This window comes from Corvus kubaryi, unplaced genomic scaffold, assembly GCF_017639235.1.
Source record: "Corvus kubaryi isolate FWS band 111438036 unplaced genomic scaffold, C.kubaryi_AGA036_p1.0 66, whole genome shotgun sequence".
NCBI classification, from domain to species: Eukaryota; Metazoa; Chordata; class Aves; order Passeriformes; family Corvidae; genus Corvus; species Corvus kubaryi.
The window spans coordinates 34551722-34574814 of record NW_024582054.1 but is presented as its reverse complement, the minus strand read 5'-3'; the positions used below and the strand labels follow the sequence as shown (position 1 = coordinate 34574814).

The 23093-nt window shown below is 42.9% G+C and overlaps 1 protein-coding gene across 1 annotated transcript; it reads left to right on the top strand.

Annotated features, from left to right (window-relative positions):
- Window positions 1–1382: 1382 nt before the first annotated feature.
- Window positions 1383–21885, top strand: KLHDC1 (kelch domain containing 1). The gene is made up of 13 exons (XM_042047328.1): window positions 1383–1765; window positions 4130–4200; window positions 5573–5690; window positions 6278–6396; window positions 7864–7942; window positions 8779–8862; window positions 9721–9804; window positions 14433–14491; window positions 16375–16487; window positions 16908–16980; window positions 19863–19947; window positions 20511–20563; window positions 20924–21885. Exons 1-13 carry the CDS (start codon window positions 1664–1666, stop codon window positions 21096–21098), a joined length of 1215 nt encoding a protein of 404 aa, XP_041903262.1. The 5' UTR covers window positions 1383–1663; the 3' UTR covers window positions 21099–21885.
- Window positions 21886–23093: the final 1208 nt, after the last annotated feature.

Genomic DNA, 23093 nt, shown 5'->3' with positions numbered 1-23093 from the left:
CCAGATCTTTGTCTCCGTCGCCTTCCGTGGCTTTGCTGGACATCACAGCAGCTGGAGAGTGACTGGAGAGAGCCCAGTGGTCCAGGATCAGCCAGCACATCTACCTGGATCCATGGAATTGTTTTGTTACACAGACAAACAGCTGATTTTCATGTGTGTCACTGCTCCACTGGCAAAACCACATCTCCAGAGACAGCACATTGCAGCTCTACCTGATGTATAGATCTACAGATAGTTTGTCTACTTCCCATGTTTTTCTTACCTCTTCCAAATGCTGACTCCTGCATTTTAACCACCATCCCAATGCACCGTCAGTACGTGGCTTCATTTTAAGAGTTCAGGACAGGTGCTGATCACTCTGTCACCAGTGAGAGAGTACCTGGAGCTGTGTCAGGGAGGTTTAGGTTGGGTATCAGGAGAAGGTTCTTCCCCCAGAGGGTGCTGGGCACTGCCCAGGCTCCCCAGGGAATGGGCACGGCCCTGAGGCTGCCAGAGCTCCAGGATGCTCAGGGTGGGATTGTTGGGGTGCCTGTGCAGGGACAGGAGTTGGACTGGATGATCCTTGTGGGTCCCTTCCAACTCAGGACATTCTATGATTAATATTATCAATTATTGATGGGAATAATTGATGTCTTCCCTCCTAGATCCAACAGAAGTGTATGCCCTACTGTCACAAGAAAATCTTTACAATTACTTTCTGGTGCCCTTTTATAATATGCAAAAGTGCTCATTTCTCACAAGTTCTCCTATCTCTGAAGAGCTGTACCTGTTTACTTTTGAATTCCATTAATTCCAGCTGGACACAGAGTTCAGCTGGAACTGACCCAGTTGCTGATACAACAGTGTAAGAACTGGAACTGCCCAACTGTTTAATTAATATCAGCTACCATTTCATATCTGCTGTTTCTGGCAGGAGCGTGGCTTGTCTCACCTTCAGAGACAGGGAGTTCTGCTGTGGTTGTCTTATCACAGAATCTACAGGATCATGGAATAGTTTGGGTTGGAAGGGACCTTAAAGCCCATCCCATTCCACCCCCTGCCATGGGCAGGGACACCTTCCATTATCCCAGGGTGCTCCAAGTCCCATCCAACCTGGCCTTGGGCACTTCCAGGGATCCAGGGGCAGCCACAGCTTCTCTGGGCAGCCTTTGCCAGGGCCTCACAGTCAGGAATTCCTTCCCAATATCCCATTTAAACCGGCCCTATGTCAGTTTGAAGCCATTCCCCCTTGTCCATCACTCCCTTGTCCAAAGTCTTAAACCCCGTCCCACTTTGGGACCCAGCTCCTCCTTCCCTTCTTGCCCTGTGGTCTGTGCTTAGCTCTCCTATTCTCGGTGCTTCTTTCCTCCTCTCGCGCACATTATTCACATCCTCCCGCATTATTCACATCCTCCCGCACGGTTTATTCCGCCTCACACCTCAGCCCGGCACTGCTGCCCAGCACCGGGGGCAGCGCAGTACTCTCCGTCCGCTGCCACCCCGACCCGCACCGGGTGCCGCCCCACACTTTGGACCCTCCTCGCTTCCCGTCCGCCCCAGGAGAGCGACCGGCGGCGGAGCCGCAGCTTCACCCGGAGGAGGCGGTGGCGGGACGCGAGCCCTGAGGCAGCCGAGCCGCTTCCTCCTCCTCCTCCCTCCTCCTCCTCTTCCTCCCCCCCCCAAGATGGCGGCGGACCCCGCGGATCAGTTCTGCGTGGCCGAGGAGCGCAGCGGCCACTGTGCCGTGGTGGATGGGAACTTTCTCTACGTGTGGGGAGGATACGTGGTAAGGCGGGCGAGGACTGCACGGGAGCCGGGAGCGAGCGCCGGCAGGGAGCTCCGGGCGCGGGGAGCGGAGCCCCGGGCGGGGCAGGGGGGACCCCCGCCGCCCCTCAGCCCTCGGCGGGCGCCCGGGGCTGCGGCGCGGGCGCTGATTGGCTGCGGCGGCCGCGCGCCGTTCGAATGGCGGCGGGAGGCGCTGAGGGGACGGCGGGGACGGTGCTGAGGGGACGGCGGGGACGGTGCTGAGGGGACGGCGGGGACGGCCTTGAGGGGACGAGCGGGGGCCGCTCCGAGCGCCTCGTCCCGCGGCCCCTTCCCTGCGCGGGGAGTCCGCGATCAGCGCCCTCCTCCTGCCCCGTTTGCAGCCGCCTCCGTCACGGAGCACGTGTGGGGCGGGCTGGTGGAGCCGGTTCGCTCCCGTCCCCTTCCAACGTGCCTTTCGTTCCTCTGCGCAGAGCGCGTCTCCCTTCAAGCCTTAACGGCTGTCATTTGTGGCTCAGTTTTTCCAGGATGTAATTCATGTTCTTGTTGCCGAGTCCCCGCGTTTTTTTATTTATTAGTAGCTGTGTGGTGCGTACACTGTGTTTTCCTCCTGTAGAAAGCACTGCTGTCACCTCGAAAACAAGCTGGTGGCAGGCTAAAACCCACTTTTTTTTTTTTCATTGAAAGAACACTTCTGATTCTGTCATAAGTAAATCCTCGTGTCTTTTAGCTCTATGAATTCAACCCAGAAGAAAGCTAAAAATGATACTACCTTAAATACATCCACTTAGTTTTATCTGTTATTTTTCTGTTTACATTTATCTGTTCATCTTATCTGTCTGTGCACATTTGCCATAAAACTGAAAATATCTGTGCTTGGTGTAATTCCTGGTCTTTATCAGGTGGAAACTCTTATTTCTATAAACGTGTTTCATAGTCTATCCTATCTATATTTTTCGTTGGCTAAGGTAACTTTAAAATGTTCAAAGCTTGTCCTTCCATACTCGACCAAAGAACTCTAGTTGGAGACTCCTGGATTTAAACTCCATAATACTCTGTATAACTAAATATCCCCCAAATCACTGGTAATCTTTAATAGTTTTCTGTGCTCTGGTCTTTAAAGCTGAGGTTGAACTAACGAGCACTATGTTTTCAAGGGGTTTTTAATAAAAAATTGTGCGTTCATGGGACATTTAAAACAGAAAATGTGTATTAAGTTTAGCAGATAAACTTTGCAAATGTTCTGAGTAGTTTTGTGTATTTATCTGTTGGGAATATTATGAAAATTGTTGCTCTTTAAGCAGCCCTTTACTCAGATAAATCATTTTTCACGTGTTGCTGGTGACTCCGGCCCAGCAAACTTTATTTTTGGCATCGGTGTATTTGCTCAGGGCTGCTTCTGGAGCAAATTCTCGACCTCTGACATATCCAGATTAAATTGAGTCAACTTCTGCATGTTGCAGAAGCTGCCAGGAGTGTTTAACACCAGAGCAGAGGTACCTGGCAGAATAAATGTACCAAAAATAGGATGTACCTACCTGCTTGGCACCTGGCAGAGTGAGAAAGTCGTGATAAAACATCAGTTGAAGGCAGGCAATCAATATTAGTAACTGAATTGTCACTAACTACATTTCAGTTTTGTATTTAACTTCTTCGCATTTAGTTAATTTTGATCCTATTTTTATTTCTTTACTGACTCTGGCTGCTTACTCACTGCCAGGCTTTAATTTCTTTTGAGTGCCAAGGCAATAATTAATGCTGTAGTTGTTACTCAGCATGAGTATTGCATTTTTTTGGGCTTCCTTGTCCTGTTTGTTGTTTTTCCTCATCATTATTTCCCAAATTATTTTTCTTTCTTAATGACCTCTTGTTCGTGAGTCTTCATAAATCTTTTTTCCGCAGAGGAATTAATTTTCTCCTGTATATTTGACATTTTGGTCTTTCAAGTTCCTCCCTTCAGCTGCTGCAAGTAACTTTTTGTGTTTTCAGTCCACTTTTTATATTCTATTTTTTTATTCTACATTTTTCCACTATGCCAATGGAAATGGCTCCTGATCAAAAGTATCTAAAACGAGTTTTAATTCAGCAGCTTCAAATCTGGTTGATGTTGTTGCACATCTTTTTTTTTTTTTTTTTTTTTTGGCAAAATGTTAAGTTGGTCAATCTGTGCCTTTACTGAGCGGTCCCGAGGAGGAATTCAGTTGTTTATTTTAAAAATAAATTAGTTTTATGCTCAGAGCAGTAACACTGGGGTGTGACTTCTGCTCTGGTAGCTGATTTCCTTAAGATTATTCAGTGTTGCTAAGTAACATGGCTTGGCATTTCGTGTTCAGATGTATGGTGTGGAAAGCAGAACTGATTTAACATTTGCACGTTCCTCTTTCAGTCAATTGAAGAAAATGAAGTTTATCTGCCCAGCGATGAGCTCTGGATCTATGACATGGACAGTGGGCTATGGCAAGTGGCACCATTTATATTTAATTATTACCTAAAGCTGATTTTTGCAGAGGTGTCACTGATCTGCAGCGAAAAGGCTTCAGTGACTTTGCTCACGTTAAATAGCAGGTGTTAAATGTAAACACTGAAGGACAGAGCTGTGCTGGCAAATTAACTCCAGGAAACACATTCATTGCTGAAGTCTAATTATTGTGTTCAAGGGAACGTTGGAAATGGTTGGCTCAAGGCTCTGTTAGCACAGGTGCATTTACTTGGCAGTTTATTTTGCCTTAGTTTTTCATGCATTAACTTTTAGGTTAGAACAGTTAAACACTGGGAACTCGGGCTCTTGATCTGGTTACAATTATGTATTATTTTTGGTATTAATTCCATATACATTGCAACTCAAAAATAACTCAGAACTTCCCCTTTTTCTCTTTCCCTCCACTTTCTTTTTTCCTCCCTTTTTTCTTTCCTTGCCCCCTTTCTTTCCTTCTTCCCTCCCTTTTTGTTTTCTTCTTCCCTCCCTTTTTCTTTCTTCCTTCCCCCTTTTTCTTTCTTCCTTCCCCTTTTTCTTTCTTCCCCCTTTTTCTTTCTTCCTTCCCCCACTTCTTTCTTTCTTCCCCCCTTTCCCTTCTTTCCCTCTCCTTTTACCCACTTTCCTTTCTCCCTCCCCCTTCCCCCCTTCTCCCCCCCCTTCTCCTGCCCCCTTTCTCTCCTTTTCTTTCCCCTATGTCCCCCCAACTTTTCCCCCCTTCCCCCCCCCCCTTTTCTCTTTTTTCCCCCAATTCTTTCCACACACAGACCATGCTTTGCTGTCTCTTTCCTGTGGGACAGGGTTGCCCAAAGCCGCCTGACCCTCCCTTGGTTTTCCCTGATGTCCCAGTCCAGCAGTTTGTGCTCACAGGGAACTGGGATCAGGAAAGTGATCTGGGTTAAATATAACTTTTTTTTCAGGGTTATATTTAACTAGGATCTGCTTCTTCTCAGCACAGACAGCTGTACACATGTAGCTGAGTGCAGGGCACAGCAGGAATGAGGGAGCAGGAGCCTCAGTTTTCCATTTCTGAATCACAGCAATGCCAGATTCTCATTTCAGGAATTCTTGGAGTTAATAGTATTTCCAGACTTTGAATAATTAATGTGTCAGCTCTACTAAAGCTCTTCTAATTTAAATTTCACCTTCAGAAAATCAAAATGTTTTATAAACACACAATATGCACCTGGAAATTCTCTTCCACCACAGGAGCCCAACTTCAGCTGTAGTTCCTAATCCTAGTTATGGCCCAAACTGTATTTTCACCCTTTAAGTCTAAAAGTTATGAATAAATCTATTTGGGATTGTTACATTTTGGCAGATTTGAAGGGGCTTAATGTATTTTTTAAATTGCAGGACAATGCACCTGATGGAAGGGGAGTTACCCACCTCCATGTCAGGGAGCTGTGGGGCGAGCATCAATGGGAAGCTGTACATTTTTGGGGGATTTGATGATAAAGGATACAGTAATCGGGTATTGTAGTCTTTTTTTTTTCCATAACATTTGATTTTAATAAGTACTAATACTGACCTTGTTGTTTATCTGATGTATTTGTATTTGAATTAAAGAGAAATTTGAGGAAAAGCTTTATTTTTCTAAAACCTTCTGTATTTATGCCAGTACTTTCCCAATTAGTTTTTTAAAAAAATATTTTGACAACTTTAATTGAGATTAATCTCTGAATATAACTTTTATTTTTATTCTTTGATAGCAATTCACTGCCTTAAATAATCAGGTAATAATTAAGGTTAAAATAGAGCTACCACTTTTCCTTGTAACTGAACACTGAATTAACAAAGTAGCTGAAATCAGTTGTTTTATCATTTAATATAAATGAAGTCAGAGTTCATTCCTGACTAGAAAATCAGTGAAATGGAGCCTCTCATCAAACTTGCTGCCAATTCTCCCCCTTTAACTTCGTTTTTGTGGTGTGTTTGCCATTGTAAGCTCACTGCCAGTTCCTCTTTTATTTCCTGACTTCTGGGGGTGGTGGGTTGTTTTTTCTGGTGGTGATTTGTGCTTTATACTGAAAACATTGTAATTTTTTTTTTCCTTTCAAGCTGTATTACGTCAATTTGAGAACAAAAACTGGAACCTACAGGTGGAAAAAAATCACAAATTTTAAAGGTCAACCTCCCACACCACGTGACAAACTTTCCTGCTGGGTGTACAAGAACAGGTAACACGTGAAAAATATTTAACATGTGTTAATTGCAGAGAGAAAGTGTTAAAAAGTGAAGAGAACAGAGGTTTGGGATGCAGGAAACTCTAATTTTTAGCTTGACTTGCTGTAGGATTTTCTAACAGCTTTGTACCAGAATTTCCTCACATGTGAGCTGAATTAATGGTAAATAAAACCCCACTTCAGGAGAGGGTTGGAATATTTAGGGAAAGTTTGTGGAATGCTTTGAGACTTTAGAAAGTCACTATGCACTATTTCATGGTTTTAACACATTAAAAATCAGTATAAAAATCACTTTCTCTGTTCTATTCATTATTTTAAGCATTAAATTATTACCTGCAATAAATACATTTAGTATCTTTTCAAGGATTTTAATAGCTGACAGTTCCAAAGGCATTTCAGTGATTTTCTTTGTCTTGCAAGAACTGAGTCAGCCTGGACATTTGTGGTGCAAAAGTGACTGAGCGTGTTTAGAAAATAAACAGAGTTTGCCTAAACAGAAATACTCCAGGTTTTGTGTTTATTATGGAAAATGTTGGATAATGAGGCATAAGTGATCACAAGAAGGTGCCATGTCAGTGACTTGTTATTAAAGCTCTTACAAACAAGTCAGAATATGATATATAGTGAACATTATCAAATGGAAATGATTTATCTCTTTCTGGACTCCACATCTAAAGAGGTTTTGCAGAAGCTGTGCAGTGCCCCTGGGTGCTGTATCTTGGTTTTGTAATTCTCATTTAACTGCAAGAGATAGGAAAATACAGATATTTGAACAACTCCCCAGCTGTTAACACGAGATCATTCAAAACCAAATGCATTTATTCAGAGTATTGGGTCATCTGCATGCTGAGAAAATCACCTCTTTTAGATGATAGAGTGGAACCTTTCCATTTAAAATGGATTACTTACGGATGGCCCTTTCCTGGGTGGAATATTGGCCTGGGAAGTGTGTGAGGATCCTTGCCATGGGAGATTTCAGTAGTGCTTGGTTGAAAAATCTCATTTTAAGACCAAAAAAAAAAGATTTTTTTATGTCCCAGGCATCTGTGGGACAAACATTGGGAACATCTGTGTACAACCTTTGGCAAGAAAATACAGCAGGAACACAGGAATTTCACTGGAGAAGGGCAGGAATTGGAGCAGAAGGAGGCATTTCACTGTCCTGGGTGTTATTTCCCATTTTTGCCTGAAAACAGCACTTCAAATAAACTTTGGAGAGAGGAACAGAGACTTTGAGGTGTCTTGAATTATTTCCTTGTGTGAGTTTCAGTCAGGTTTGTTGAGGGTGTAGCTGTGACCTTCACCTCATCAGGGTTTGCATCATCAGGTACAACACAAAATGTTTTCATTGTTTATATTATTGCTAGTGCAGTAGTAACCCAAAATATTAATTATTACAGCTTAGTCATCTTAATCTTGTTTACAGAGCAGCTCAGTGAACTGGTTTTGTTGTTGTTTCAGGCTAATCTATTTTGGGGGTTATGGCTGCAGGAAGCACAATGAGCTCAGTGATTGTTTCGATGTCCACGATGCATTTTGGGTAAGAGATTTGTCCCCATTGCCACTGATTTGTCCTTTCAGATTGAGGGAAAAAAAAGATCCTGTTCATCATCCTTGACGAGTATGAAAATTTGTCTGGTTTTTCTTTTATTTGTAGCATCAGCAGAAATGCAAATTGGGAATCTTTTAAGATTTGAAATTCCAGGTATTGCACGTTGGGAGTGGTGGTTGTTCCACATATTCCAGGTTCCCAGTGCTGGGCTTGGAGTGCAATGAATTAAATGCTGTCAAAGCAGGAAAAAGGCAGGTTTTCAATCTGAAAGTATAATTTAAAGTTTGAACTCCCAGAAAATTATGTGCTTTATTTCTTTGAAGTAACACCAGGGAATTTGTAGCTTCCCAAGTCTAACTGACAAATACTCTTAGTTAATTTATTGAATTTGTTCTCCAGAAAGGCACCTGGATTATCAACTTTCCTACAGTAATTTCATCTAATTAATACAAAGATGACTGATCGGAAGCTCCTGATATCAAATGGTAAAGGTTGACACACAGGAATTAGTATTTTTACAATCTATTTATTTCTCAGTGTGTTACAATAAAATTGAGAAGGTGAAATTTGTCTGCTGCAGTGTCTGATGTTGGGGCCCAAAGCCAATTTTCAGATGTCACCAGCCTGAACATCGCTGAGCACTGCTGACCTTCAACTGAGTCTAAGCTGCTGCAGCATTATTAAAAATATCACCACATCTTCTAATGAAATTAAAACTACTTTAGTTTATTCTCTGTTTTAACAGATCCCTTCTAGGTTTGTATCCTTCAATAAGCAGAAAGATTTTTAAATAAAATATTTTTTTTTAATTTCTTCTTTTTTAGGAAGGACAGATATTCTGGGGATGGCACAATGATGTTCATGTTTTTGATACAACCACACAGACATGGTCTCAACCAACAATTCGAGTGAGTGGTTTTTAGTCTCATCTCTTGACATAATTGTGATTTTACTGAGTTTTGAATAATTACTGTGCTCTAGACATTGATGCTGGCAAAAGTAATTTGAAGGGACACCTTCCACAATCCCAGGGTGCTCCAAGCCCCTTCCAGCCTGGCCTTGGACACTTCCAGGGATCCAGGGGCAGCCACAGCTGCTCTGGGAATTCTATTCCAGGGTTTCCCCACCCTCACAGCCAGCAATTCCCAATCTCCCATCCATCCCTGCCCTCTGGCAGTGAGAAGCCATTCCCTGTGTCCTGTCCCTCCATCCCTTGTCCCCAGTCCCTCTCCAGCTCCCCTGGAGCCCCTTTAGGCCCTGCAAGGGGCTCTGAGCTCTCCCTGGAGCCTTCTCCTCTCCAGGTGAACACCCCCAGCTCTCCCAGCCTGGCTCCAGAGCCAGAGGGGCCCCATGCATTTGGAAAACTGTATCCATGTACAATTAACATGGATAACCTGTCACAGATAAGAGGAGATGAAAATATTCTATAAAGTTCCTAAAATCCAGGTGAGTTTATGTAGGAACTCAGTAGAAATTGTATATTTTAAAGAGTGTCTGACAGTATTTTATGGTCTTTACAAGATGTTCTAAAATTCCTATAAAGCCAAATGCAAAAACTAAAATTACCATTGCAAAGTAAAAGCCAGTTTTGCCACCTTCAGTTCTGATTTACACTGGGAGGACTTCTTGACATGTGGATATAACATCAAATTTTAAGATGTGATTTCCAGAGGTTTTAGTGGCAGTTCCTGATGATTTGTACATCAGAAAATACAACTGTCCAGGAGATTTGCTGATGTTCTGAAGGGTTATTTTGGTTCTTTCAGGGTGGAGATCCACCTCAGCCTCGAGCAGCTCATACATGTGCTGTGCTGGGAAATAAAGGTTACATCTTTGGAGGACGAGTGCTGGTAATTAAATATTTTCTTGGCAGTCATATTATTTTCCTGGCAGTTATTTCTTTTTCATTTTGTAGTAGGAAAAAAATCCCAAATGTCTTTGGCCTAACCTGGATGTTCAGGGCTTTGAATCCAGGATGCTGCTTGTCATCACCCTCTACAAAAAGAAGAGTATATCTGTCTGTAATGTTAATGATTGTCCCAAAAAAAGGTAAAACATAGATGACTACATGGTAAATAACAGATTCGAGTTGGCTTTATAATTTAGTTTTGCCCTTTTTTGCACATAAGTGACTGAAATACAGATGTCTGGAAGAGGTAATAGACAAAAGGATGCAATCTGTGCATATTTAATTTAGGCCTGGATTGTGGCTGTGTGATTTTAACTCTTCCTGACTCTTTTAAAAAAGCCATAGGCATCACCCCCCTGATTATCTGTACCTAAAAAACATGAAGCCACCCCTGGTAAGCAAGGAGATGCTCAAACCTCTCGGCAACACTTGGAAATTTTCCAGTGCTAATTAAAGGAGATTTTCTACTCAGTTCTTCTCTGCTGAAGCATTAATATAAGAAGAGATTCTGTAAGGCAAGTTAAAACCCTCCCAGTTTAAGTTACTGTGCACTCTTGTATTTTATTTTTAATTTAAGTCTTTAGCTCTTTTCACTACAGCTGATTTTAGAGCCTTTAATCCTACTCAGCTAGAGGATGAGCCTGGATGTTTTCTATCTCTACTCCAGAAAGTGACAGTGAAGAAGCTTCTGAAAGCCCCCAGTGCTGAGTTCCTGTAGTTCTGTTCTAGACAAGAGAAGGAATTAGTTTGGGAATGCCCCACGGTGAACGTGTGCCAACTCCACCTTGGAAAGCTGCCACAGCCTCACGCCCTGTATTCCCACGTCCTGGCAAACAGCAGTGTAAAACTGCACTTTGTTCCCCATTCCCTGTTTTTCCTGCTGTGACATTGCTTTGGCAAACCTGCAGTGCTTCCACTCCTGCTGCTCAAACAGAAACCAGCCCCGCCCACCAAACAGGGGCAGAGTGACCATACCATGTCCAGCCACTTTCCAGTCTCAATGGCTTCCCACAACTGCAGGAGGTTTTTATTTAAGTGCCTTTCCAGAGCAAACAGAAAAGAAAGTAATGAAAATTGATCCTGTTTGTTCTTGCCATTATGTGACCTTTGATCTCTGGAATTGTTGCTCAAGCCTGAGAGAGCTGCACTCAGCACCTTCCAGAGCTGTAGGTCTGGACAAACTGGGTTTGCAAATAACTGATGGAAATAAAGAGATTGGAGAAGAGGTTGAAAAATCAGGGTTATCCATGCTCTAAGTGAGCCCTGTGCCTCTGCCCTGCACTTGCTCTGTTCTCTGTGCTCGTAACTGAACCCTTGCTGACCACAGCCAAGTCCTGCTCCCCACTCAGGGAGCTGAGAGGGGAAAGAACCCAGCTGAGAAGATGCAAAGGTGCAGCCCAGGCCCTCCTGCCCTGCCAGTTATTCCTGAACACTTCCAAAGCCTCCTTCCCTCAGGGATTTGTCAGTGAGGGCTCTGTGCTCACCTCAGGGTTGCTGCACTCTTGAACTGCTCTGTAACTCAAGCTGGGGTTTCATGCAGCCTCTGCAAGTGAAATTACAATTTAGCTGGAGCTCACCTGTCATTCCTCCACTGTGCTGCTGCATGATTAGATCTGCCCTCAGAGGATTTGCCCTCAGGCTTCTGTTTAACTCTGTTTGACACTACAGGATTCAGAAGGCTCTAATCTGAAAAGGTTTTTCTCTTCAGCTTCCTTAAAAACTTGCCAAATTTAAGTGAAACCACTTGGGAAAGTGTGTCAGAGAAGAGTGAAATTGTGGAAAGCTGTATTTAATTCTGTAGGAGAGCAGCGAGTGTAATTTTCACCTTGGTGATTATTATTGATCCATTTTCTATCCTAGAAATAAATGGAAGGAAACATAAAAAGGTGAGGGAACATTCAGTGGGGCTTGAGGAATTAATGTAAGTCGTGAAACGAGAAAGCTAAAGACAGCAGAAAAACACTTAAATTTCCTGACGCCAGCAGTAATTCCTCCCCAAAGGATGAAGTTTTGCTTTTCTCCAGAAATTAAGGAGCAAATACGGGGTTGCTCTGCTCCTCCTTCTCCTTCTAGTTCACCATAATACAAATCTTCCCAGGGAAAAGGCTCTGCAAGGAACCAGAAAGGGCCAGGAAGTGTCATGAGGCTTCTCCTATTCATCTTTCTGGGAGGAAAGGGCACCTTTTTCCAAACTTGGAGCTAGAACTGGTAAAAGAAGATGATGATGATGGTGATGATGAGAATCAGTTGTACCAGGAATCATTTGAAAACAGGCTCAGAAGTGTTATGTGGACTCAGTTCCTTCAGGTAAGCCCCTGGCAAAACAGGAATGGGAGAAAGTGGGAAGGAAGGAGAGTTAGTCCAGAAGTTGATGCAAGTCTTATGTTTGATTTAAGTGGAAAATTTTCATGTTGAGAATGAAGTAATAAACCAAAGTCTTTGCAGCAGCTCTTCACACATCTGGTGCCTTAATGTAAGCATGTTTATATTTTGTGTTACCCCTCCTGTCAGCAAAGCTCAGAAGATTCCTGGAGCTGCAATCCTTCTCTTGACAAAGCTTGGAGCTGGAATAGCTGTTTGATTGTAAATGCAGGAGGGAGAGCTGCAGAATTCCCTGTCCCAGCAGTGAATAATGTCACCCTTAAAGCCTTTCATCGTGCTCATCCTGAGACAAAGCAGGTCCTGCTTAACGTGCACTGGGCTGCAGAGAAATGAACTTGCCCGAGATAAGCAGGATGTCTCAGGAGCCCTCGTAGCTCAAAGGGAAATGCAAACCCTCTTAGGAGGCTTGGTGCTCTTAAGCCAATTGAGAATCATTTTAGGATTGGCAGCAGAATGATTAAATACAGCAGGAAACAGAAATGCAGGAGAACTGTGTGGCAAGTGATGATCCCATAAACTTGTGTTCTTTCCAGCTTCCCAAAGAAGGGTTGGGTGGAAAGGTGCTTTTATTTGTTAAAGCCATGTTAAAGGCCTGAATCTTGTCCAGCTGGTGGTGTTTTGAATTCAAAGTGAGGTTGCTGTAATTATGCATCTGTCCAGCTGTTGAATCATGAGAATGTAAAGAATTTAATACATTGATTTCCCAGGCACCATGAAACTGAGAACTTCTCCATCTTCTACCCAATGCCTAGGAAAGGAAGGTCAGTGAGGAGGTCTCAAACAGGATCCTCTTGAAACCTTAAATTTCAACATAACAGCAGCTTTCTTTGCTAGATACCATTCATATCAAATTGAATTACTCCAATATGATTGAATATTTTCAGTTGTAGAGGCCAGGATTGTTGGGTTTTCCCCAGGAGTGCAGAAGATCCCAAGCACATTTTGCTTTCTGCTTGGATGTTTTGGTCCTCATCCCCTTCAAAGCCACCAGAAGGAGCAGGAAACTGGATAGACTTGTCATGGAAGACAGATCTATTCCCCTGGCTGTCAGCTGGACCACACTTTGGTGTTTTTAATCACCCTCTTGAGGGATTAAATGTCTCAGGCAATGCCCCAAACCCTCACAATCTGCTTGTCTTTATCCTGTTGCCCTCTCCAAAGGCATCCCAAAATGCTGGTTACCATTCCCTTCCCAGGACAGCAGGGTTAGCAGTACTTGGGCAGAGGAGGCCGTAGCATTCCTGAAAACCTTGCTGTTCCCCAAAATCCCTGAGAGACTTCCCAGAGCTCTGCTGGACAGCTCTGGAAGTCCCTCGGACTCCCTCCTAGGGGTAAAACCACTGCTTTCAGCCTAGTTCTGCCTCAGAGGATCTGCAAGCTGGAGAAAGGCTTTTTCTAATAGATCTATGGACTGCCCAGGGAGAAAAGGAGTTGGAAGGTAAGGCAAGATGCATTTCCCTACTTCCCAGATGGTTTTTGTAGTCCCCAGGGGAATCACAGCTGCCAGTCAAGCAAGGAAATCCTTTTATCACCTTCACCACCCCCAAGGCAGTCAGAGACTTCCTCCATCTCAAATCACAGGCAGATAAGCAAGTGGAAGGATTTCTGATTTGATTTTATGGCAAATGCTAAAGGGTCCTAAAACCTTGTCCTTGCTGGTGATCACTTTGTAAAAGGAAAAGAGGGAAAAGCACAGACAATGATGGACTTTTAATGGGAATATACTGAGTACAGCACTACCAGGATACTCCAAGGAGTAGTGGCCAGACAGGAGGATACAAACTTCTGATGACGATGTCAAGAAAAATAACATGAGGCAACAATAGGAGAGTAAAACACCTTCTGCATTTCCCTGCCAGGAGTTCTGTGGATGGAAGTTAAATACATTTGCAGGAATTTGATAAATATAACAAAGTTCTTCACTATTAAAAGCTAAAATTGGCCCCACAGTGCTGTTGCATGACTGGAAATATTCCTGACAGGCACTTTCCTGAGAGTTGCATGGTTTTTGTGAGGAGAAAAGCTTTTCATCTGCCACATAATTCAGATTTATATTAAGGCACATGGGTACAGATTTCTTCAAAATATTGGTACTTGGAATATTCTGTCCCAGGAAGGCTTCACTGAAATGCTTTGTTTATTGTTTGCTTAAAATAACCCGACTGGGATTTTATTTCTTTGTTTTAGCAAACCAGAATGAATGATTTGCACTGCCTGAATTTAGACACTTGGACTTGGTCTGGAAGGTAGGTTTGCCTCTGTAACACTTCAAACTGAATTTAGAAGATGGAAACATATTGTTGAATAGTTCCAGAGCCTATTCCTGCAGCTTTTCCAAGAGGAGAATGAGGGTTTGGGGACTGCTTTAACAGCTGCGAGGTTGTGATTTCAATTGAATTTAATTTGATGGTGGTTACTAAGCTTTTCCTGCTCTGCACTAAAGCGTTGATGACGCTGTTTAAAGCACAGCGTGGAGTGATTTAACACCCTCGTTTTCAGGCTGGGTACATTTATCCATATGGAATTCCAGGTTTGAGGGCTTTTTGAATGCTGGGTTTACTGTCTGTAGCTGAGCTAATCACAGCACAAATTGGGAAAGGGCCTCTTCCATAAAAGACCAGGAAATCCTAAAAAATGAAGATTTTTCCAAAATTCAAGTTATTTCTGTATTGTGATCCAAGAATAGCTTGTAAGATTTATCCATGATTTGGTATAGACTTGGATCCCTGTAAATTTAGGAATCTTCTGTTCAGCTATTGCAGCATCTCTGCAAAGAGTCTTTGAGAGACTGAAAAGAGCGATTTAAGACTAAAAAAAAAAAAGATTTAAGCTATTGGGGAGAAAAAAGAGTTTTCACAGTGTGTACTGCTGTTGGCACCTCACAGGAGATAAAGTGTTCATATTTATTCGTTATGTATTTCATCTCTTAATCACAAAAGGAGCCAATAAATAATTATTAGTAAATTAAGATTTTATTTCCTAACCAGCCAAGTTTTTTTTCTTACTCAACTCTACACAGCTTTCTTAAGGAACTGCATAATATGGACCCACTAACCCAGGATTATCACCCAGCAGAAGATTGCAAGATTTATTTTAGCTGCCACTACCCAGAAGTTGCTTTCCTTACCTTGAGCTCTACTAAATTGTCATTCAATATCAGGTTATTTCTGGTAGTGGGATCATTTCTTGTGCATGAAAATTGAAATTTTATCACTGATCAGTATCTGTTTTATGGGGTTTTTTAACCATCAAAGCCCAGGCTGCCCCTTGGCCAATTTTAGAAGCTTCTTTTCCAAAGCAAGCACTTGGATTCAAACAAACATTGCAAGTTGGCCTCAACTTCAGTGCCAAATTTAGCAGGGCACTTCGCAATCCCTGTTTAATTCTCTCTGATCCCTCAGCCTTTGCCTCCAGAGGGAAAACTCAGCAATTCCCAGCAGGGAGATCCCTCCAGTCCTCACCCAAGGCAATTCTGGGCACAGGGCAGCTGCTCCAGAGGGAGCCACGGACAATAAATCCCAGTTGGGTTTGTCAGGACCTGGATTTCTTCACTGGGTGCAGAGGGAATTCAGATGGGTGTCTGCACTGCTCAGGCTGAGCTCACATCTGTGTGTGAGGTGTTACCTCAGGAAAGTGGAGTTAAAAAAACAACCAAAACTGGTTTTTTGGGATATCAGCATCTTTACTGTTCACATTCTCAAGCAAACCCAGCTAAAATAAAATCAATTTCAAAGCAGCTCAGCTGGAACAGATTTCAAATCTGCATTTTGATGATACGAGATTCTAATAAACCTACATCTGTTTTGTACTTAGGAAATCCCCTCTTTACTAATATTTATTTCAAAGTTGAAGGTTGAAGAGCTGGTGGCTTTGGGATGAAAGGCAAAGCCACGATTCTTGTGTCATTTAAATTCATTTTCCTTGAAGTGGAGAGGCCCCTGAGGATTCATGAAATTTTTTCTCAATTAACTGTTTCCCTACATGTACATGCAGTTTATTTGGGTATTTAATCTGGTTTTTCACTGGGGAAATACCCAAAGTTGTTCTAGGACAAACTGAAATTTTCTGCCAAGTTGATTTTCAGCTTCGTTTGAAAATTTGGGGGGTTTTGTTTCTTTATTTCACCTAGGATTAATATCAGTGGAGAGAAACCCAGAGATCGCTCCTGGCACACGCTGACTCCCATAGGGGATGACAGACTTTTCCTTTTTGGTGGACTAAGCTCTGATAATGTTCCTTTGAGTAAGTAATTTAGAGATTATTATTCCATTGTGCACTTCAACTCATGCAGACAGGGTGTGGGATAGTCTTACAGGAGTTCCTTTTGTAGAAAAGGCAACTTGTTTTCATGAAAAAACCTGGAAGTAGCAAAAATAGTTTTAAGACAAATATAATAATAATTTTACAGATAAATCCACTGGGAGGATTTTCTCAGTTTACCCAAAAGAAAGATTAAGTGTGTTTTAATTCCAGATTTCAGTGCAGTGAGGGTTCTGTGACAACACTAAATTACAAAGAGGGAAAAGATGCAGCTTCATGAAGTGATGATGTTACTGTTAGCTAAATAAAACATGCTCTTAGAACACAGAGCTGTTTGTGTGGATTAAAAAAAGGTAATTCTTGGTCCCCAAAACCCCACTAATGAGTGTTCTTACATTGTAGGTGATGGTTGGATCCACAGCATTGCAACAAATGGATGGAAACAGCTCACCCATCTGCCTAAGAGCAGGCCTAGGTACAGAAACATAAATCCTGTGTGCTGAAATTGTATTAGGTTTAAAAATTAACCAATTTTTAAAGTATTGAACAGTATTTTTATGCAGTGTGGTTGAATAGTTTGCTTTAACATCTTATTTGCCTTCATACCTCATTTTGTATTTGTGTTTCTGTTATCACTGATGCTTACTTGCATGAAAAGATGTTTTTGTGATGAAGGATCTGGGTGTCCAACTAACCTGGTGCTCTGTAGCCAAATTATTGTTAGATAAACAAAACCATAAAAATTTGTGGAATTAATAACCAAGGAGAATAATAAAAGCTGATTAATGTTGATGCATTTTTAGACACAGGGGAGGAGAGAACCATGAAAAAGTTGATGCAAATTTCAGGGTTCAAAAGCAAAACTGAGTGTTAACAGTGTTTGAAGCATTATCTGTGTTTCTAAGTTCAATGCTGTTGCACTGGTTTGCTCTAGATAGTAAATATTCAGGTTTTCATTGAATTCATTCTCTGCATTCACCCAGGAATTCTCAGCACAATTTTCTGTCGTTCTTTTCTGATACAAAAATGTCCAGTTCTGGTCTGCTTCCTGCCTTGTGTCTGTTACTGAAATATCTTCATCTCCATTCATTTTTTTCCCATTTTATACCGTTCTGGGCTGTCTTTTAAATACAGCAGCCACAGCTAAACCAACTTCTCTGCTTTCTTACACTTCAGACTCTTTCAAGCCCAAATAAACTCAGATCTCAGCCTCACCGAATATTTTCTTTTTATGATTACTGATATTTTCTTTTTGTGATCTTTATTTAAGGGCTGAGGAGTCCTTAAATACAGCACATCAGTAGCAGCCAGGGGTCCGTGTTCAGTTCTTTAATCTCCTAAACCTTCCCTGTGACATGATTTTTACTGGAAAAGGCTCAGGACGGGCTGGGATGTGCTGGGGAGCAGCCCCAGGAGCAGCAGCTCAGTAACCTCTGTGCCCTGCTCTGCAGTGGGGCTGGGATCAGGAGCTCCTGAGCCCCCCTGGGTGGTTCCCAGGCAATGCCAGGGCAGATCCCACAGTGGGACAGGAGTGGAGCTGTGTCCTGGCTGTGCTGGCTCCTGAGGGAGCAGAGCCTTTGGGTCACATCCTGGCAGGAGTCTCTGAGCTCCCTCAATTCCAAACATGGGTCTCCACCACCTGAGGATTTTGGGATTTGGGTTTTAGGGCTGAGCACCTTTCATTGACCTCAATCTTTATAGAAGTAAAGGACCTCCCCTCCTTCAACCAAACCCCAAAACCTCATTAACCTTGTTCAGGAACTCACAGAATCTTAGGGTGGGAAGGGCCCTCTGGAGATCCTCCAGTCCAACCCCCTGCCAAGGCAGGGTCACCTGGAGCAGGTGACACAGGGATGTGTCCAGGTGGGTTTGGAATAGCTCCTGGAAACCTGGATCAAAGGAGCCATACAAAAAACCTGTCTGTACATTGAACTAGTTAAGTGTGAAGTACTTTTGCCATAATTGTATTTACTGCAGGGTCTCTGCAGCTGGAGAAGCTTTAAGGCAGTTCAGTTGCTCCTGTGCCTTAAAGTGCAGGGCAGTAATACATACATGTGTACTTCTTTTATATATTTCTCTTCTTTTGTAATGCATTTCATTGGTGTCTTTTCCTGATGCTTCTGCAGCTCTGAATCCCTCCCTAAATTCTGAAGAGAATAATTTCCTTCAACCTTCAGTTGTAGTAATTTCTAAAAAAACTGCCTTCTCGGGTGATGCTGAATTGGTAGAAAATACTGTTCCTCTTTCTGTCCATCAGTTGTACTTCAGCCAACGTTTTGCATGCTGGGTTTAAATAGAGAACAAACTGTTTAACTCCTGGATTCCCAATGTTTTCATTCCCATGTAATGCTGTTGCTGTAGCTGGAAGAGCCCTGTGTGATTTCAATAATGTGCTCTGTTAGAATGTTTAGGTGATAAGTTAGAGCAGCCCATGGGAGGACAGAAACTCTCAGGCAGTAGGAAAAGCCTCAGGTTGCGAGCTAGGATGTCACCAGAATCAAGGCAGGAAAGGCTTCCCAGTGTTCTCCGTGACCAAGCCCAGAGTTTCCCTAATGCAGATCAGGCAGAGACAGATCTGTCCACAGGTATGAGGAAGGGAAAAGGTGAGGTACCTCCTAAGGACTGATGTGAATGGAGAAAGAAAGGGGGAACGTTTATTTTTGCATGAAACTTCAGTGGTGCATTTGATTTTGGTTCAGTAGCTCTAAAGCCGATCAGCAGTGGTGATAGACCAGCAGAAAAATCTGATGGTGAAAAATAAATCTCACGAGGGGTGGCTGCTGAAAGGGCAGAAGCTTTGTGAAAACAAGATTATAAAGTCAGGCTTTGCTTTTGTGGGGTCTTTTATTGTGTATCATAAAACTTCCTTGGTGTGATGTAAGTCATCGACTCACAGAAAGTGATCCCAGGAATCTTTTGGGGAAGTGTGAGACTGCAACAGGATAACTGGAAATCCAAGTGCTCGGGGATCTGTGTCAGTACTGAGAACCCCCCAGTCTGAAAGCCACGAGATTTGTATTTCTGAATCAAAGAAAGTGGAAAATTGCCAAAGGAAAAGCTTGGCAAAAGCTTGGTTTGTAGAGTTGTCTAAAAATTTTCCACTGTGGTGATAAGTAAGACAAAGTTTATATGCCCAGAGTACAGAAGAGTCAGATAATGACAAAATACATTGGTCTGTATGAAAATAACTCTCATGAGGTGGGGAGTCACATTGCTCTCTCCTTTTATATTATTAAACAAACAAGTGACATATTTTAAGGTACTATTTTGTACCTCTGAAATAATGGCTTGGTCTTGCTGATAACACACGACTCCTTGTTTCTTGGGCACTCATTGTGTTTCTGGTTTTATTTCCAGGTTGTGGCACACAGCCTGCCTTGGACAGGAGGGAGAAGTGATGGTGTTTGGTGGCAGCAAAGATGATTTGCTTTTTATGGACACGGTCAGTAAACTGAACAATCAATCCCATCACTGGGATAGTTATAATTGATATAAAATCGTGGAATGCTTTGAGTTGGGAGGGACCTTAAAGTCCATCTAATCCACCCCCCTGCCATGGGCAGGGACACCTCCCACTATCTCAGGTTGCTCCAAGCCCCTTCCAGCCTTGCCTGGAACACTTCCAGGAACAGGGAGTCCAAAATATCTCTGAGCAAATCAATTCATAAATATATTTTTATATAGGATTTTAATTTAAAAAAAAAAAAAAAAAAACAGATTGAGACCTTGGCTCAATTTGGTAACTGAAACCATTATAAATTACACATCGCTGAGAAAATTATTATAATTTACACACCACTGATTGCACTGAGGAGTCCCCACCTGAGGCTTTCTGGACGGAGAGAATAAAAAGGAATTTGTAATTCAGATTCCTTCTAAATAGTTAGTCAGGTATAATCAGTTGTAAGTCATGCACGTGGTAATAAATGTGACATTAATCTAGAAAATACCTGAGGTAGAGAAGCTGTTTGCCATTCTAATGGTTGTCATTTTTCTGTTGTTCAGGGTCACTGCAGTGATTTGTTGATATTTCAGACTCAACCTTACTCCCTGCTCAGGTGAGTTGGAGTTACAGAATCCCAGAATGGTTTGGGTTGATGGGAGGGACATCAAATCCCATCCTGTTCCATGGGCAGGGACACCTCCCACTATCCCAGGTGGTGTTTCAGCCACGTACTCCTGCAGAAATGGGGTAAAATACCCAATTGACTCCTCAGGAAATTCTTGAACCCTTCAGTGTGTGATGCTGCACAGCAGTTTAATCACTGGTGCTGTGTAATTCCCTGCATGTGCACCCACAACACCTGTAATTAACACCTGTAATTAGTGCACATCACCAGCTTTTATTAGGTGTCATTTGTTAGAATATAAACCATTTACTTGAATTTTTTTTTCTTTTTTCTGTTTTCCTTCCTCAGGCTGTGTCTTGACTGCATTGGGAAGAATGCAGCTCTCTTGGAGAACCAAATTCCCTGCTTGCCATCCAAACTTCTGCAGGAAGTGCTGAAAAAAATCACCTTTTGGGCTGCCATGACCCACAGGCAGGAGAGGAAAGCTGAGACTGAGAGACAAAGCCAGCTCCACTCCACATGAACCAGGGCAGGGAGATACTGGGACACCTCAGAGTGGTTTGGTAGTGAACTTTGCTGCTGTTCCAGAACAGCTCTGTGTTAAGCTGGGTTTTTAAGTGAAGTTTGACAGCAAATCCTTTTTATGGGAATCTCTTGTTTCCTGCGTTACGGAAAACTGATACAACTTCATTTCTAGATAATTGTTCACCTCTGCTGTCGTGGTCTTGACCATACAGCCCACGCAACCTGTTCTTTTGGAAGGGGACATGATGCATTTCAGCTGGATAAAATATGGTTTAAGTCTCAAAGTCCTCCTTGGCCTTATCCCATCAGCCTTCCCAAAAAGATAAATTCAGCTTGGTGTCTTGGGGACACTCACTGTTTGTCAGTCCTAAAGGTAACGAATTTGCCACCACCACCACCACCAAATGTTGATTCCACCAGCCTCTGACCAAAATCCAACCATGGAGCCCCACACCTCATGCTCCAAGTAGGAAAATCCATCAGGGAATTGTGGAACTTGGAAGAAAAAGCTGCAACGAGCAACATCACCTGGTCTCTATAGGAAAACTTCCGTTCATCACCTGGTTTTAATGTTTCTGCCATCAGGAAGTCCTTTTGGAAATAAGTTGTATATTGTATTTTGGATGTGCAAAGTTTCTATTTCATTCTTGTTTAAAAAAAAGAACCAACCAAGTTGCTTATTTATTGTTTAAAAAAAAAAAAAGCAAATGTAGTACTGGTTATTTTTCTGTTTCAAATATTTAGTTAACAGGAGCACAGTCATTAAAATTTTATAGAGAGTTGAATCAAGAGGCATTTTCACAAGTTTCTGATGATTTTGCAATCTGTAAAAATTAATTACTTGGGGAAAAGAGATTTGGGGGGAGCACATTTGTATCAAAAAGGCAGTTTTGTGACTGGGTATTTTAACAGCCTCATTTTATGTGCTGAACTCCTTCCCCTCCTTTTTTGGGGAGAGGGAGTTCAGATGCCCCCTTGAGCCCCAAGATTTGATTTTCGGGGAGATTCAGGTGCCCCCAAGGTTTGATTTGGGGGTTTGGGATTGCTTTGGTGGGTTCAGATGCCCCCAAGGTTAATTTGCAAGGGCTCAGGTGCCCCCCAGGTTCATTTTGTTGGGTTCAAGTGCCCCCAGGGTTAATTTTGGGAGGGCTGAGGTGCCCCCCAAGTTTAATTTTGGGGTTTCTCAGGTGCCCTTATGGTTAATTTGGGGAGGTTCAAGTGCCCCTGAGGTTAATTTTGGGGTTCTTCAGATGCTCCCAATGTGAATTTCGGGGGTTTCAGATTCCCCTGTTAATTTTTGGGGGGTTCAGGTGCCCCCAGGGTTAATTTTGGGGTTGTTTGGGTGCCCCAGTGTTAATTTTTGGTGTGTGCAAGTTCCCCCAATATGAATTTGGGGGGTTTAGGTGCTCCCAGTGTTAATTTTTGTGGGTTCAGGTGCCCCCAAGGTTAATTTGGGGGTTGATCAGGAGTCCCCGATGTTAATTTTGGGGTGGGTGCAAGTGTTGCCAGTGTGAAATTGGGGGCTTCAGATATCCTCATGGTTATTTGGGGGGCTTCAGATGCTCCTAATGTTAATTTTGGGAGGTTGAGATGCCCCCAGTGTTAATTTTTGGTGGGTTCAAGTGTCCCCAGTGTGAATTTGGGGTGGTTTGGGTGCCCGCGATGTTCATTTTGGGGTTATTCAGATGCCCCCAATGCGAATTTGGGGGATTCAGGTGCGCCCAATGTTAATTCACGGTAGTCCAGGTACCCCCAGGGTGAATTCTGGGCTAGTTCAGGAACCCCCAGTGTTAAATTTGGGGAGTACGGGTGCCCTCAGTGTGAATTTTGGGGTGTTCAGATGCCCCCAGGATGAACTTTGGGGTAGTTCAGGTGACCCCAGGGTGACTTTTGGGGTGTTCAGATGCCCCCAGGATGAACTTCGGGGTGTGCGGGTGCCCTCAGGGTGAATTTCGGGCTAATTCCGATGGCCCCAGGGTGAATTTCGGGCTAA